Below are 16,042 nucleotides of genomic sequence, written 5' to 3'. Positions count from 1 at the left end.
GGTGTCATCCAATTTGTTCTGAACTGCCCCTGAAGGGTTGTCCAACTTTGCTAATCATGCATTTGATTTACAGATCAAATTGGATTCCACTCAGTCCTAATTGTCATTTCTTTTAGCAACACCCCTATTCTACTAATAAAAGCTTGCTGTCGATACATGCAAGTGCACTTAACAATATGCTAGCTCCCATCTTTCAATGTTTATGTGTATCAAGGTTAGTTTGATGTTGGGTTAGGAAAGACTTGTCTTGTTCATTTAACAGTAAATTCAATCCCTATGTTGAGAAAATTTAACCATGCTACAGTTTACAGTTTGCGTATATAAACACTTCAAAAGAGATGGTGCCAAAAAAGTGCATCTGTTCTCAAATAAGCATCCCCCTGGAAGGGGGGTACACTGGTATACAGTAGGTATATGTGTGGCCCCAAAGGGTATGGTTTTTCAGGTGTTTTGATCATAAAATAGGGTATTGATTTTTGCCATTTTGGTCATAAATAGGGTACTGTGTTTTTTTGCACTCTAAGACAGTATGCTTTTAAGATTAGACGTTTACAGCAATAATTGCTGTAAACTTCAAATTAATTTAACATTGGTCTGAACTAGGAAACTAAATTATATTAAGCAGGCCTGAAACAGGGTATTGATTTAAGGATTGCATCATAAATAAGGTACCAAATTTTGGGTCAGGTCATAAATAGGGTGAGGAATATCACAGATTTTGGTCATAAATAGGGTAAGGGTTTCGGGAAGCAGGCAACCCACCCTCACCCAAATTTTTGGGAAGTAGCAGCCCTCCCCCCACCCTCAGGCCTCTCTCCAATTGTATATTAATTGAGCAGTACTGAAATTTGATCCAATTATTCTGAAGGTAGATCTTAAACAAAAACCAAACCAAAAATTAATAAGGTAAAAAACATACCCTGACACTGTTCCTCCACTCGGAACTGGTACTGGATTATTTTCTACATAATCATAACTTGCAGACGCAACCTAGAAGAGAAGAAATATTTTTAAAATAAATATGTTTCTCAGGTTCGCTGCTCTGTTTCCTATTTTCCTTTAACTTACGAGAAGACAGCTAAGATTATGAGGGATTTGATTTTGACTTTGAACACTATAAACAGAAGCACCATTATTTCATGTACATGTACATGAATCATATTGGTATAAGACACAGCCATCTTTGCTTGAGAGAAAGCTCTCTAGACCCAGGCAGATTTTCTTCCAAAAAATGTGTAAATGAGTGGAAAAAGTCCGGGTGAATGTTTAAAATATAATTTGTAGCCCAGTTGCTGAGATTGGGTCGCACTTTGGAAATCTTTGCCAGAATTTGTTTACTTTGCGGTGGAAATCTGCCACCGCGCGCCTTTGCCTAGTGCGACCGCAGGTTTTTCGCTTTAGCAAAACTTTGCGAATCGGCAAAACATCAAAGACGCCGTAGTGCTTGGGTGGGGCAGGCAGATTTTCGAAAAGTCGAGCCAAACAATGGGAATCACAACGGTAACTGTCAACGCTTGTCAGCGTAACATGAAAAACGATATGCACGGGAAGTTCAGTTCTAGTTTGCGGTCTTTCATCATGAACGAACGAGGCTATTATTATAATTCGGCACAACTTCAAGGTTTTCAAGGTTTTTACGGCGATAGCATGGAATACCCGCAGTATGTTCCTGTCTAACATGATATGACTGGGAGGGGAACGCAGCCGAGCACTTCACATGCGAGCATTGCGCAGGAAAACACTGTACCGGAGAGGTCCATGCAGGCAAGTGCTTCACAAGCGTCGTCGTCTTCGTCTTCCCAATCGTCTCCTGATCATGAACCCGCTGATACTGGAAAACAATCTTATGAAAGATGGTCAGATAACAAAGAGAAAATGCTAATCAACCAGTGGGCCGAGAATTTCGATCGCATCAACAGCAGTGAAGCCCGCAAAGCTTAGGATGACATCGCCAAGCAAACAGATTTGAAATTTGGTACTGACAATTATCTCCCACTAGTTCGACCCTCCGTTTCTGTCTAAAAGTTTTCCTTTCCGGTTGCGGTTTCAAATTTTTGTGGTTTTTTAGCCGACAAAGATGAAAACTTTTCCCAAGTGCGACCCATACCAAAGAGGCAGATCAGAGCCATAATGGGCAACAAAAGTAATCGGACACTCGGCAGTAAAATTTCATTTCTGAGCATCTCGGTGAAAACATTTCTCTCCCTCCCCCTCCTCCCTTGCCCCCTTCTCCCTGAAACAATGTTGATTTTGCTATTTCAGATCAGACCCAGGAAAAAGAAAAAAAGGCCTAAAATTCAACATAAGGCAGATTGATATGCACACAGCTCTTCGATTGCTAGAACTCACAATCACCCGTACTGTTCACGACTGTCATTCTAACTGGTTCAAAAGAATCTAGATTAATAAATACCAAATTACCACTTAATGACCAAGTTTGCCATAATCACTGTATTAGTCAATTAGCTAACAAGTCTCCCATTTGCTATTTTCTGTAAAGCATATTATTAGGCCCAGATTTTACAAACTTGTTGAAAGTCTCAGTCTCATGTAGATGTTAAAGAAGGGTCTTCCATAAGCCTCAGATTTTGCCATTCACCACCCCCAGTGTTAATGTAAAGAGTGAAAGGAAACTCAACAATTCGAAATCAGTACATAATTAGATGATAGTTCAGGATGATTCCCATTAACTCCATCATCAAGTACTGCCACTAGAATTCGTCCCCTGTGTACGTCGGCCAAACTGAAGTGATGTTGGATATTTAGGTCTCTCCTAAAATGAGATTCAAGGAAAGATTTAACATAAATAAGAGAGATTTATAAATCATTTAATAGTGTCTATATACAAGATGTAGCTTGAGTAAATTAAAACAGTTGACCAAACAAAGCATTGCATACTAATACAGCAGCTGTAGTCCTATAGTCCTCTCCTTTTGTATTGCTTTTGATATTTGTCACTAGGACAAAAACAAATTATTTTTCAAAGCTGCTGGGTGCTGAGTTGCTTTGTCTGCACTCAGGTTCAAAGTTATTAGTCACTGAACAGTTCAGAGCTGTTTTATATACATGTATTTTCTTCGCATTTCATTCCGCTATAATGAATACAGGGTGTAAAATTATTTTTAAAACTCTATATTTTAATTACTGCTCGCAGCTAAAATTAACCAGACCTTTTTGTTGAAGACTCACCCTGCATGTGATTGGCTGAACAAATTTAGTTGTTGCACTACTGAACTTTCTTGTTAGGAACTTAAAGTGGCTATGAACCACTCAACTTGGAAAATGGATCAGTAAGCACTGGCAGTTTTGATGCCACTGAACTGGGTTTTTAATGCATAAGGTCACACAGTAATACAGGTAAAAATGAAATTCAGGTTAAAATGATTTTAACCTAGTTTGATTCTCAATTTCCTATATTGTCTTCTAACCCTAATTAATCATGATCCATGAATAATTTGGGTTATGAGACAAAGAAAGGAATTTCATTTTAACCTGAATTTAATTTTGACCTATAACATCTTATAAAATTCATACAATTATCATATATATTGAGCCAGAGAGGTGAAGAATGAAGCTAATGCGCACTGGCCTTGTCAAGAAATAGTACAAAATGTAACAGTAACAGATACATAAGGAGAATTGTGGTGCTGTAGATTAACATTCATGAAGCCATCCTTGTTCAAGATGTTATCACAAGGAAAATACGGCTTCTTACCTAATCACTACAGCTATTAGGGTAAGCGTAGTACTGGCCAGATGCGTGACCAAATATTAAAATCCCTGTATTTTAGGTTTTCCTTCTCTAAGTTATATTTAACAATTATTCACCGAAGTGGAGGTAAATATCCATCACTTTCACCGACACTGAGGGTCAATAATTGTTTTAGTATAGACCACACAAGCTAAATAATTAGCTGACCAAAACGTTATTTTATGTGTAACAAGCGGTCGGAAATTTTAAAATCTCTCACGCCGGCTGCTTGGAGGTGAATAGTACTTGCTAATCACCTCTAAGTTAACCAATCAGAGCGTGCGAAAAGCACTATTCACTTGTGTGGTGTATACTAAAATTATATATTTTGTGTTCTTCAATAATATTTCGGTGCCAAAACTTATTACTGACAGCTGCATTCTCTTTAGCTTAATTAGCCGAATTCCATTGTTTCACTCAACAAATATAAGGTTAAAAATGAAAATAAAATAATTTGAAAACAAAATAAAATCTATGTATGTATGTATGTAGGTAGTTAGGTAGGTAGGTAGGTAGGTAGGTAGGTAGGTAGGTATGTAAGGTTACAAATTAGTATAAATACAATATCTTTGATGAGATCTAAAACTGTTCTTCAGTTATAAAGGCATTGATGACAACATTGTAGGCTCTGGGGTCAATTCTAGGTGTGGGCTTTGAAATTTGTTTTGTCTTTCTATGCTCAGCATGGAATCACTATTAATACCACAAGAACAGCAGCATGTCTCTTCATATCAACATAGTTAAGACGTGTTTGGCAGAGTTAGTACTTGGTTGGGTTACCAGGTAATTATAAAATGCCTATGTGTTGTACTGTGAATGATTTCTTGTTTACTTTATAAATTATAAATATTATTTTTTTCTTCTCTTTCCGAGGTAATATCAGTGACTGCAAAACTTGCAACCATGTGCAATGTCTTTTCTTCTCTTCATCAACCATTTGTTCAACCAAAGAAAGGCATATCATTTTACCATGGCCATACTTGTACATGTATAAATTTACAGCAACCATATATTTAACTTACTGTATCTAGCAAAATGCAATGTTCAAATTCTCTCAATTCTCCTCTCCATTTTTCATCCAAAAAATTTTAATCAAGGTTAAATTGCGTCATCTCCACTTGTACAAGCTCGGCAAATGGCTCACTTACAGGATTAGAGCCAGTCATCAACTCATTCGAACTTCAGCTCAACTGTACGTACTCAGAACTCACATGGGCATGCTGTGTAAATTTAACCTAGCATTTCACTACACATTAATTAACACGAATATTCTTCCCATCATGAATGGTGTTGCAGATGTGGCACAGTTGGTTAGTCAATTTCCTCACATGCAGGAGGTTTCAGGTTCGCATTCTGTGGAGAGCAATAATCTTAAGGTTCTTTTTCCTTTCTTTTTTACTGTTGTCATTTTTATCACATTCATTTATTGTCAAGAAACCATTTACCTGAAGAAGTGTATTTGCCTTTCTGTTTCTTGCAAGTTTAAACAATCATCTGGAACTTTTAATAATTTGATATATGACTTCTTCTTTTATCATTTTTGAACTCAAAATATGTTAGCAGCCTTTGTCGTGCCCTAAATTACCTGTGACTAGTGTCTCATGGGTTTGTGAAGAAAAAAAAAAAGACTTTCCCTTACAATCAAATTATCTAAGAAGAACCATGAGGTCTATTCCCTTTACAACTGCAAAGTCGTTTTGAACACCTAGTTTGTACCTCTCTAATAAGGCTCTATACAATTGTCAGTGGATGTTTGAAATGTCTTCAGAACAGGAAGCGAAGAGGTGATGGTCAGGAGTGAGTGTCCATTGATATCCATACCAATTGAAATGTTTAATTTTCCAAGATAAAAACATATCACAATTATGGGTGTCACCATCAATGTTGTGTTTAGAGTAAGCAGAAATCCAATATTAATTACTATTTACAAAGCAACTAGAAGTATAATGTTACAATGTACGTATGTACATACATTTGCAAGTTAACATTAGGCAATGGTCATCAGTAAGTAATGTATGTCAAACTACTCTTTGAAAGCAGATAAAATGGGCAACTCACAATATACCACTGTTCCTTAAGTAAAGGGTCTCTGATAACTGTAGACAGTAGTTGATATTCTTTTTTCTTCTGCTGCATAAACCATTCAACCTATTAAAAGAGAAACTATTAGGACATAAACTGTAAATTAGAATTTGATTGAGTGCCCTTGGTCTAAAACATTTTGGGCTTATCACTGCCAACTATTACTCTTGACTTTACTGAGATACAATAAATGAAATTTATAATTTTTGGATAGTATCTACATACAAAATCAAACAAAACTTCATGAAATTCTAACCTTGTGATCCAAATCCAGCTTACTGTCAATCTCAAGTGACTCAGATTTCTTTTCTGCTCGATGATGTATCTCAGGACTTTTAAAAGTGTAATAGTCCTCCAAGAGCTAAGAAATAAATCAATCAAATTTAGTTTTGTACTTAATATATTCATTCTGCTTCCTAATAAACACTCATAAATATAATTGCATGTAAGTTGTTTAATTTCAGAAGATGTGAGTGGACCTTTCAATCCAAAATCTACATCTCCAAATGATAATTCAAACATTTTTAGTCATTTCTTTTTTTCCCTTGAAGTTATAAGGTGGCCTATTAAATCAAAATATGGGTTTGAAACTGGCATCAAAATGATCAAATTATGCCAAATTATGTATATTTGTATATTCAGAATTCTATTCCCTCACCGCATTGAGGTCTTACATGAGATAGCATTGTGCCTGCGCAAACTCAGTGTGTTGCCACCTTTTCGAGCGAACAGAAGTCTTTTATGTCTAGTGAACATTTTCAGCAATAATTTGCTCTAAAGCACGATAGAATTCCTGACAAAGACACGGATACCAGTCAGAGGAAGAAAACATCTAGATAGAAAAAGGAAAGCAGCAATAGCTGCCAAGGACATTGGGTGATTCCAGAAAATTTCCATTCCTTACCATGGGCGGCATGAATATTTTGACCCCCCTTGCCATAGGAAATTCCAAAATGCTCAACCCCCCCCCCCCCTCCCATGCCCTCCAAATTCCAAAATTGTTAACCCCTCCTCCCCTTCGGAATTTCCGATTTTTTTTTTTTTTTCATACCCTTTGGAATTCCGGTTTAACTGTCTAAAATTTCCACCGAACAGGAAATGCACTTTTTTCCCCTCCAAGAAAATTCTGCTCACAATTTTTGGTCAAGCGAACAAGCAACTCAAGTTTGTTTAACGTTTAATAAAGTACAACGTAGCTTTCCCTTCTAAGTGTTATCTATATGTTGCTTACCACTGAACAAAACTTTTTGTTTCTAGTTCATTGCCTTCGTATTTTCAGGAAAGTAGATCATATTGATACCAGCGGAAGACAAAAGTAAAGTTCATGATGTGCCATCACCTGCCATATTGAAAATTGCATTCATTGAGTAATTGCTGACCACTAGTAATGAACCCTGCAAATCTGTCTGGCATTTCCATTTGGAAAAGGGAGACTGGTGCAAGTTTTTTTCACGTAACAAGATCGTCGATGGACAATTTTAGATTGGAAAGAAACACAGGCCTGTTTTGCATTTTATTCATCAATCAACTGTAAGGCCTCTTTGATGTGGAGCTTGCCGCACCATTCATACACTCACTTTTCTGCATGATTGCTAACACCTGTCTAATCGATCTTTATCCTTCTTCCACAGTTGGTTTGTGCTTGATGATATATAAGCTGGAAAGGTCATCAGATCACCGATTTAGAGCGAAGCATTCGTCATCTTCCCCCTCTGAAAATTCAGAGCTGAAACCCCCAAATTTGTTTGGAATTCCAAACTGCGTTACCCTCCCATGCCTTCAGAATTCCAGTCCAGGAAACCCCATTCTCCCTCGCAAATCCAAGATGCCGCCTGTGGTATGGTATGGATATTTTCTGGAAATTCCATTGAAGTCTACTTTGTCGTGGAGAGTGGCGTCAAGATTGGTGTTTCTCCTTTGTGAAGGACCCTCAACAGCTATGTTAGCTGCCATGCAAGAAGGATTTGCAACACTGCCTGGAATATGGCTAATGCCATTTCCAAGGCTTTTAAGTTGGCTAAGGCCGACCTAGAGACACCCTAGGCGAGGGTAAGTAAATGCATAATTCACAGATCAGTGTAAGCCTCTTTCGTTTTCATATTATAATGAAAGGCTACAAAGATTGTCTGTTTTCAACAGAAACAAGTCTCGGCTTTCTTTGAATCAATTTTCTTTTTATTTCAGTGCTACAGCTGATTTCCCTTATGCGTTTTCTTTTCTTTTTTTTTTTTTCAGAAAAGAGCTGTTATAGTTACACTTGGCACACACTTGTATACATCTGTTTTATGACGTTTTGGCACACTTTTGGTGACCTGTGACCTGTGACCTGTCACTTGCGACCTGTGACCTGTGAAAGAAACCTGCCGAAAATACTACGCTCTAATTCAACGGGTCTCCTGCGAAAATGGAGGTGTATTGGAGGTGTAGAAACAATCTTTGGCTGTAAGATCGGGGCGTTTTTAGGAAAAAAAAAAGCAAAAACAATGTAAACTTTAAAGCTTACATAACTCGATGGACTAAAATAGAACGTTCATAATTAGTAAGGCGGAATTTATAGTTTAATTTAAACCACATACACAAGCGATTTGTGAGAATCCAGTCGTACTATGTTGCATTAGTGAAATGCCGAGAGGTCCCGTTTTTTACTTCCTCAATGGATCCGAGAGTCAGAGACGAAAAGCTAAAGTGTACTGAGTTAACTTACGTGTCTTTCATAGGACAAGCCATGTTTGACGGCTAACTTCTTGGCGTCTTGCACACCACCATAAACCTTCACGGCCCAAATATTAGTGTAAATGTCCGTGGCAAAAATTTGATTTCCACTGAAGAACAGTAGGACAATAGAGCACAAAAGTCCTGCCTTGCCCGCGTTCTCCATCTTACAAGCAAGTGTTGAATTAACACTTCCTGACACTTCCTGCTGAGCTGTTTTCGCTGTAGTTGTGCTGAGTGACCTGGCATGCATTTTCTTCACGACTAGGTGTAGGTGGAGCGACCCTTGTTTGTTACCTCAGTTTGGCATGTTTTTTTTTTTTTTTCATTAGTGTCTGACCTAGCTTCAAAAGATCGCATCGTACTGCAGATCTACAGTATTCTTTCGAACTTTATTATTGCCCTTTATTAAATAAATTTATTTTTTCTGAGCGGTATGAAAGATCTCCCCACCCCTCCCCACTTCGTTTGAATAAAATATGCGGAAACTGAGTGAGCTTACCCCTGTTCCGAACACGTAATTCAGCCTGTTGACCGAAGAACGTCACCAGAATACTTATTGCTGGGTATTGCATTTAGAAAGTAAAAATGGCTGTATGTTGTAATAATTAAAATTCTTGAAAATAACAAGAATTCACCGTGAATTAGCTTCGCTAAAATGTACAAGATGATTCGTTGACAAGTGATAAAATCCAAGGACAACTCGGTTCATTTCAACAGCTGAATAAATCCGAGGCATTTTCCAAGGAGGGGTTGGGGGGGGGAGGGGGGTACTCCCTTTTATTATCCAACTGCAGCGAATACCGTATACAGCGATGTTGTACGGTTGAAAACCTGTTTGCCATATTTGTACAGTAGAAAACCTGGTCAAAATACGGCACAACTCGAAAAAATATACAGCGATACTACACACCAAAACATCTAATAAGTTATGTATATATGGGCTATATAGGTATGTGCGGCCCCAAAGGGTTTTTCAGCCATTTTGGTTATAAACAGGGTATCGATTTTAGCTGATTTTTGGCCACTTCAGGTCATAAATAGGGCATGGTTTTTACACTCTAGCCTCGATATGGGTATGTTTTTTTAAGAAGAAGCCACTTTTTCATCATTATCGAAAAGAAAATCAATAGAAGCCGTTTACAAATTATGTTTACGGTAATTTCACATTGGTCTGAACTAGGCTAGGGAACTAATTATAACGCAGGTCCGAAACAGGGTTTTGATTCAAGGATCAAGTCATAAATAGGATAGGGAATATCGCAGATTTTGGTCATAAATTTTTCTGGAAGACCACCCCAGGCCCGGGGGCACATTTTATCTCTAGTTACGTAAAACAACAAAATGATTCTCTCAAGACCTGCTGGATCAAAAGAAAGAGATTCCTGTAATATTGCTCTGCCTATTTGACTGTTTTTTGACGGTTACAATACCGTATTGAAAATAGAATCATGACTAGAGGCCGAATCTCCGTAAACTCCGTAAGAACACGCTGCCCTGAAAATACGGGGTCTGCGTGGAAAACACGGGGTCTGCGTGGAAAACATGGGGGGGGGTGCGTGGAAAACACGGGGTCCGCTTGGAAAACACGGGGTCAGCCTTGAAACACGGGGACTGCGCGTGGAAAACACGGGATCTGCCTTGAAACACGGGGAATGCGTGGAAAACACGGGCTCTGCGTGGAAAACGCGGGGCCTGTGTTAAGAACAAGAAAATTCGTTATCTAAGTGCATAGTACAAATTTCGTTAGTTTTGATTCCAATGAAAATCAATTCACCATCTTCAAAAAAACCCGCTCCTTGGTCGAAAAAGCAAATAGAACATTTAACAATAACAACAACAACAACAATAATAATAATAATAATAATAATAATAATAGTAATAAGAAGAAGAAGAAGAAGAAGAAGATCTTGAGATTGAAATCGAGAAAACGTGGGGAATGAAAACAACAACTGTCCCTGTGATCATTGGAGCTTTCGGGCTTGTCAAGAAGGGAACAGAAAACTACATCGGCAAGATCCCAGGCAATATTAGAATAACAGAGCTACAGAAGACCGTCCTCCTTGGAACTGCTCACATACTTAGGAGGACTCTATCCATCAAGTAATCCAGCAGACTTATGACTGCCCTAGGCTCATGGATTGAACTCGGCACCATAAGTTAAAAGTGGCAAGACTTTAAAGACTTAAAATAATAATAATAATAATAATAACAACAACAATAATAATAAAATAATAAACATTCAAGAGCGGGCGTGTTAAGCATTTTATATATAAAGGTATCTTGATTGGTGGATTTTTACGAGAAATATGAAAAACCTTTTTTGTTTTTTGTTTTGCTCTGTTTTGTTTTTTGTTTTGTTTTGTTTTGTTTTGTTTTTTGTTTTGTTTTTTTGCTGTTCAAATTGAGAAGACTGAGATAAATCTTTTGCAAAAAGAATGGAGAGCAAGCTTTCTTACTTTTTTAAGATAAAAAGAAAAACTATTTTTGAATTTCAGTGACCTCTTACGGCACGTTGACACCTCTAATTAAAATTCACCACCAGTTGTCACATGTAATGCGAATTGACGTTTTATTTGTGCACGCTGTTCTCGATCTGGTTGTTTCATCGCAAGTTAGCTTTCGTTCTTGTCAATTTTTTTTTTTTTTTTTTTTTTTTTTTTCATGTCAGGACGAAAACGCAGGAAAAGTTCTTGCCCATTTTGGAACCCACAGGTTCAGCCTCGAACAAGATCTTTGGCTCTGAGCGACCGTGGGTCGCACTCTAACCAAGAAGAATGGTTGAAGGAGCTCGAGGACACTAGTCCCGCCAATAAAGCTAAAGGGCAAAATACAGCAAGTGCTAGTCGCACGAAATTGCTGGAGAACGGACGCGATTCCAAAACTTCCAAAACGAGAGAATCAAGCGCAGACGTAGATGTACACAATGTAGACCTCGAGATTTCCTCTTTTTGGCTTTACGAGGCATGATTTCAAAAAGTGTCTGGAGAACGAAAAGCCTGAACTTAAGCAACATAATACCAATGCCGCCGACGAAATCTTTTAAGTAAAAGAAATCCCGGCAGTTTAACTTGTAGTTTGTCGCTTCTCGGACGATTTCACTCACGTTTCATTGCAACGAGTTTCGCGCCAGAATTGTAGTCATCTGTTTATTTCAAGTTGTCATAACCCATTGTTGTGGTAAACTGACCCATGCCGACAGCTGTCCGTGCGGAGGGGATTTTTAGCACCTATTCAAACCAATTTCATAAAAGATTTTTGTCTTTTTCTCCATAAAATAAAATTGCATATAAGGATGAACATTTTTAGTTCTTTCGATGGAATTGGCTGAAAATCGGCAGGTATGTTCCAAGATACCTCCTTCGAAAAAGGGTGTCGGGCGTTGTTTAATTTCGCTTCCGTTTCAAAGTTATGGCCTCTTTAGTAGAAGGAAACGTCCCCATTGAAAATATCAAACTTTAGGACGGTGTAGAAAAAAAACAAAAAAACATCTGGATCGCAGATTCCCTTTTTGAGGGTGATGTGTGAGAAAACATTTTCGATGTTAATCGCGCCACTCCGATAATTCACGCGCGGAAGCGAACCAGTTTAAGAGAAGCAGTGTTTCTGGGTGTTTCTTTTAATATCACTGCGACAATAAATTTTTAGAAAATTTTAAAGATATTGTTGTATTCTACAACTATTAAGCTTTCAGAAAATGTACAGGTTGATGGGGTTTTCTTTCAAAGCGCCAGCGTAAGAGTGCGATTTCCAAACACTGTCAATCCACCTACCATGATACCTTAAAGGATATTGAGATGAGCAAGAGATGTACGCTTTAGTTGTATAGTAAGTGGAGAACCTGAAGTTCATGCTCAACTGACAACGTGTTCAATTTAAAATAATGTTTTTCATTTTGGTTTTTGGAATTTCGTTTTAATAAGTTTTCAAATAATTATAGACTTATAACAAACTGGAAAAGGGTTCATAAGGCTATCCAGTTGAAAATGTCCTTTTCGTTAAGTACAACATTAGTCTCACCAATTGTTGCTGTACCAATTTCCTCGAATTTGACTGCTTGACGTAAGCAACAGGGCTTATTTTTTCAAGGAGAGGCCTCCGTTTACAACACGATTTGTATTGGTAATAGGACCGAGTGAAGTCCAATTCGGTCTGTTATCACAAGAGCTAGTGATGACAAAATCAGTTTATCACGAGTATGATTACAGACCGCATTGGACGACACGAAGTCTTATTACCAATTAATCATAAAAATTACAATTTCCGAAAAAAGAAGAATAGCCAAGTTATGAAAGAAAGGGAAAATTTGCATTAAAATACCTACAAAGGAGATGTAAACACCGGGCCTACTACCGGCAATTAGGCGCTAAAAAAGCGCGTGCGCGTACACACGCACGTAACTACAACTTTGAATGTGATCGGCTCACTGAACTGTCCGATAACAAACTGTCCAATGATAAACTGTACAATAACAAACTGTCCGATAACAAACTGTCCGATAACAACTTGGAGTAATAACAATAGGAGTTTTTTAAACCAATCATAATCGAGGAAATTGTAATTTTTATGATTAATGAAGAAAAGGCAGCATTGAAGGACTGTTTGTTGGAAGCGGAAATGGAATAATCAGCGTGGTTATTTATCTAAACATAACGTGAAATGAGCAAGTCCACTTTAATATCAAAGCTCTCAACCTAAGCTAATCAAATACAACAGGTGCTAGGAGTTTGATTTCCTGTTTGTGAAAGTGTATACGCTCTCTATTCGGAGTTTTTAGGAGCTATTTAGGAACTTGACATTAGGGACGATATTTTAAGTAATCGAAATAGATATCCTGCTCAATATATGTGCTTGATTCTTATCTGTTAACGGAAATGGAGCTAATAATTTGCAAAATTTTCAGACTACACGGCGACAGGGTCAAGGTAGATTTCAAAACTTTCGGGTGCTAAGGCGTAGATGTGATAAGAAGCAATTGTGAGGATTTTATCAAAGCTCTTTTCCTTTTCTTTGAAAAAACACGGCCTTATTTTGCTCTGAGCTGCTTCCAGTGGATGAGGGAACTTAATTTATAAACCATCACTTAGGTATGCGGTGAATTGGAAATAGAATTTAAGTAAATTATTGTCTCTTGTGCTGTATATGCATGTAAACTTGGCGAATGTATTTCTAAAACTTAAATGTTTCAATTGCTTAGTGACAAATCATATGAAAAGCGTTTTAAGCACGCGTTCTGCGTGCTTTGTATTCTTGACATTATTCAGATGAAGAGTGCTGTTAAGCAAATAAACGGGAAAAAAAAAAAAAAAAAAAAAAAAAAAAACTACAAGAAAGGGTTTTTCTCAACCGGTCACAAATACTGTAGCCCCCATAATGAGGCCATCAGTATGCTACTCAAACTTTCTCTTTCTGTTAGATCCTGACGCGAAAGTTCTTCAAACGACAATGGCCAGTATAGCCGACGACGGAAACAACACCACAATTCAAGAGTTTTTCTGCGGACACGGAATAAATGAATTTCATCAAAAGATATATTTTTCAGCATTTAATATGGTCACATGCATAACTGCATTTCTGGGAAATCTTGTGATCATTAATGCTCTCGAAAAGGTGTCATCCCTTCATTCGCCATCAAAACGTCTATTTCAATCTCTCGCGAGCACAGACCTTTGTGTTGGCCTCCTTACACAACCTCTCTACATTTATTCCACGTTGATGCCTCCGTGGCCAGCAGACTCCGAAGGCTGTTTCTACACGTTTACCTATTCCGGCTTTCCGCTGCGCGTAACAGGTTTTGCGTTTTGTAATGTGTCATTGCTTACAACAGCCGCAATAAGTGTGGACAGACTGCTGGCTCTGTTTATGGGGATAAAATACAGAAGGGTGGTGACTTTGACGCGGGTACACGTTTTTATTGTTTTTTCTTGGCTTTTTGCTTTTTGTATTGGGTTGTCATCATACTTCTATACGCTACGTGTCACTATTTCCTTAAGCTGTATTATAGCTTTACTGTGTGTGGTTACCTCCACAATCTGCTACATGAAAATTTATCTCAAGCTTCGCATCCACCGTGCAACTGTACACAATCAGCAGAATAAATTGGCCGGGAAAGGTATTCCAATAAATGTTGCACGCTACAGGAAGACAGTGTCCAATGCATTGTGGGTCCAATCGACATTATTCGTTTGTTATCTTCCATATGGTATATTAACAGTAAAATATCTTTTCACTGGAGTGGATTTAAAATCTGATCCTGCCTGGCATGCCACATTATGTCTGGTTTTCTTAAACTCATCCCTTAACCCATTTCTGTACTGTTGGAGGATGCGGGAAGCGAGGCAAGCAGTAAAGGTCTTGGCGAGAAAGTGCTGGTGCTTCGCAAATTAGCCCTCGGACGTACAAGTAAACTCATAACCCCACCTTGGTACAAAGGGGTGAAACCTCTTCTCTGAGTTTTCGTTCTGTTAAGGCACAGCTTGCTCCACAATATCACACAATTTTTGTTGGTAAAGACGTCAAATGACATCAAATGACGTCATTTGATCCGCTATGTTCTTCGCGACTATAGGAGTGCCTATCGCTTAAGGAATACTAAAAAAATATAGCTCTTCCACAACCTCGCTCTGATTATCGAACGAGACTTTTTTTTTGCGTAGTAGAGTTTAGTTATTGATACAACTTACGTATAGAACTAAGACTAAACTAAGTCGTCACAGTTTAAGTCATTTACATTTTTGTACACGGCCGCCATGAAAAGCAGTTGTTATTTCGTTTGGAATTTTTATTCTATGATTTTAGTTAGGGAGAGAGATAGCTAGGTGAGTATCATAAATGGGCTGGTGAAAATGCCGTGGACAAATAAAGTTATCGTACCTTAATGAAGAAAACTGGAATAGAGAATTAAGTAAACATAACTTGATTTTTGACCAGACCAAAGCAACATGAAATTGCTTCGCCTCGCTTGTTCGTCCGATGAGAATGTTTCTCGAAACGTACCACAAATTGAAAGCAATCATTTTATGTTATATTAGCGTAGTTTGTTGTGAATAATTACATTAAGTTATTTAATGCAGTTTATTGTATTTATTTTTTTCCAATCGGTGCCTGTTGAATTACAATATGGCGTGTTTCATATTCCCTTAAATTATTTGCTGATACTGTAATACCCGCATATGAGAACCTAATTTTTATAAATCTATCAGGCTAGGATTTCCATCTTGACCCCTCAGGAAAAATGGGTTCTTATATTACTACTATTCATAAATCAAACAACACAAGCTCTTATCAGTGGGCAATGAAAACAAGTCAAACCCCTTCCACTGAATGGGCAACCTTCGGGACTCAGTAATTTTACCAAGCGTTCTAAACTAATTTGTTCTAAAATAGTTAAGCTTTCTTTCATTGACGTGATCCGTTAGTACAAAAGCATTGAGGGAAATAAAATAACTGAAAGTAGCGTTTGTATTACTTTAGATCGCTGTGATTAAGAAGTGATGA

At 37.8% G+C, this 16,042-nt stretch overlaps 1 protein-coding gene across 1 annotated transcript in view; it reads right to left on the bottom strand.

Moving 5' to 3' along the window:
- Positions 1–9,241, bottom strand: part of LOC145502054 (proprotein convertase subtilisin/kexin type 4-like) — a 297,387-nt gene extending 288,146 nt beyond the window's left edge. Inside the window, exons 1-3 of the mRNA XM_081481351.1 lie at positions 8,538–9,241; positions 6,090–6,194; positions 5,810–5,899 (exon numbers count right to left, since the gene is read on the bottom strand). Of these exons, the coding sequence (XP_081337477.1) occupies positions 5,810–5,899; positions 6,090–6,194; positions 8,538–8,798 (456 nt within the window). The 5' untranslated portion in view covers positions 8,799–9,241. The remainder of the gene's footprint in view (positions 1–5,809; positions 5,900–6,089; positions 6,195–8,537) is intronic.
- Between the last annotated feature and the right edge of the window lie 6,801 nt (positions 9,242–16,042).

Source organism: Orbicella franksi, chromosome 11, assembly GCF_964199315.1.
Source record: "Orbicella franksi chromosome 11, jaOrbFran1.1, whole genome shotgun sequence".
Taxonomy (NCBI): domain Eukaryota; kingdom Metazoa; phylum Cnidaria; class Anthozoa; order Scleractinia; family Merulinidae; genus Orbicella; species Orbicella franksi.
The sequence above is the reverse complement of the archived record's forward strand: the minus strand, read 5'-3'. Positions and strand labels throughout refer to the sequence as shown.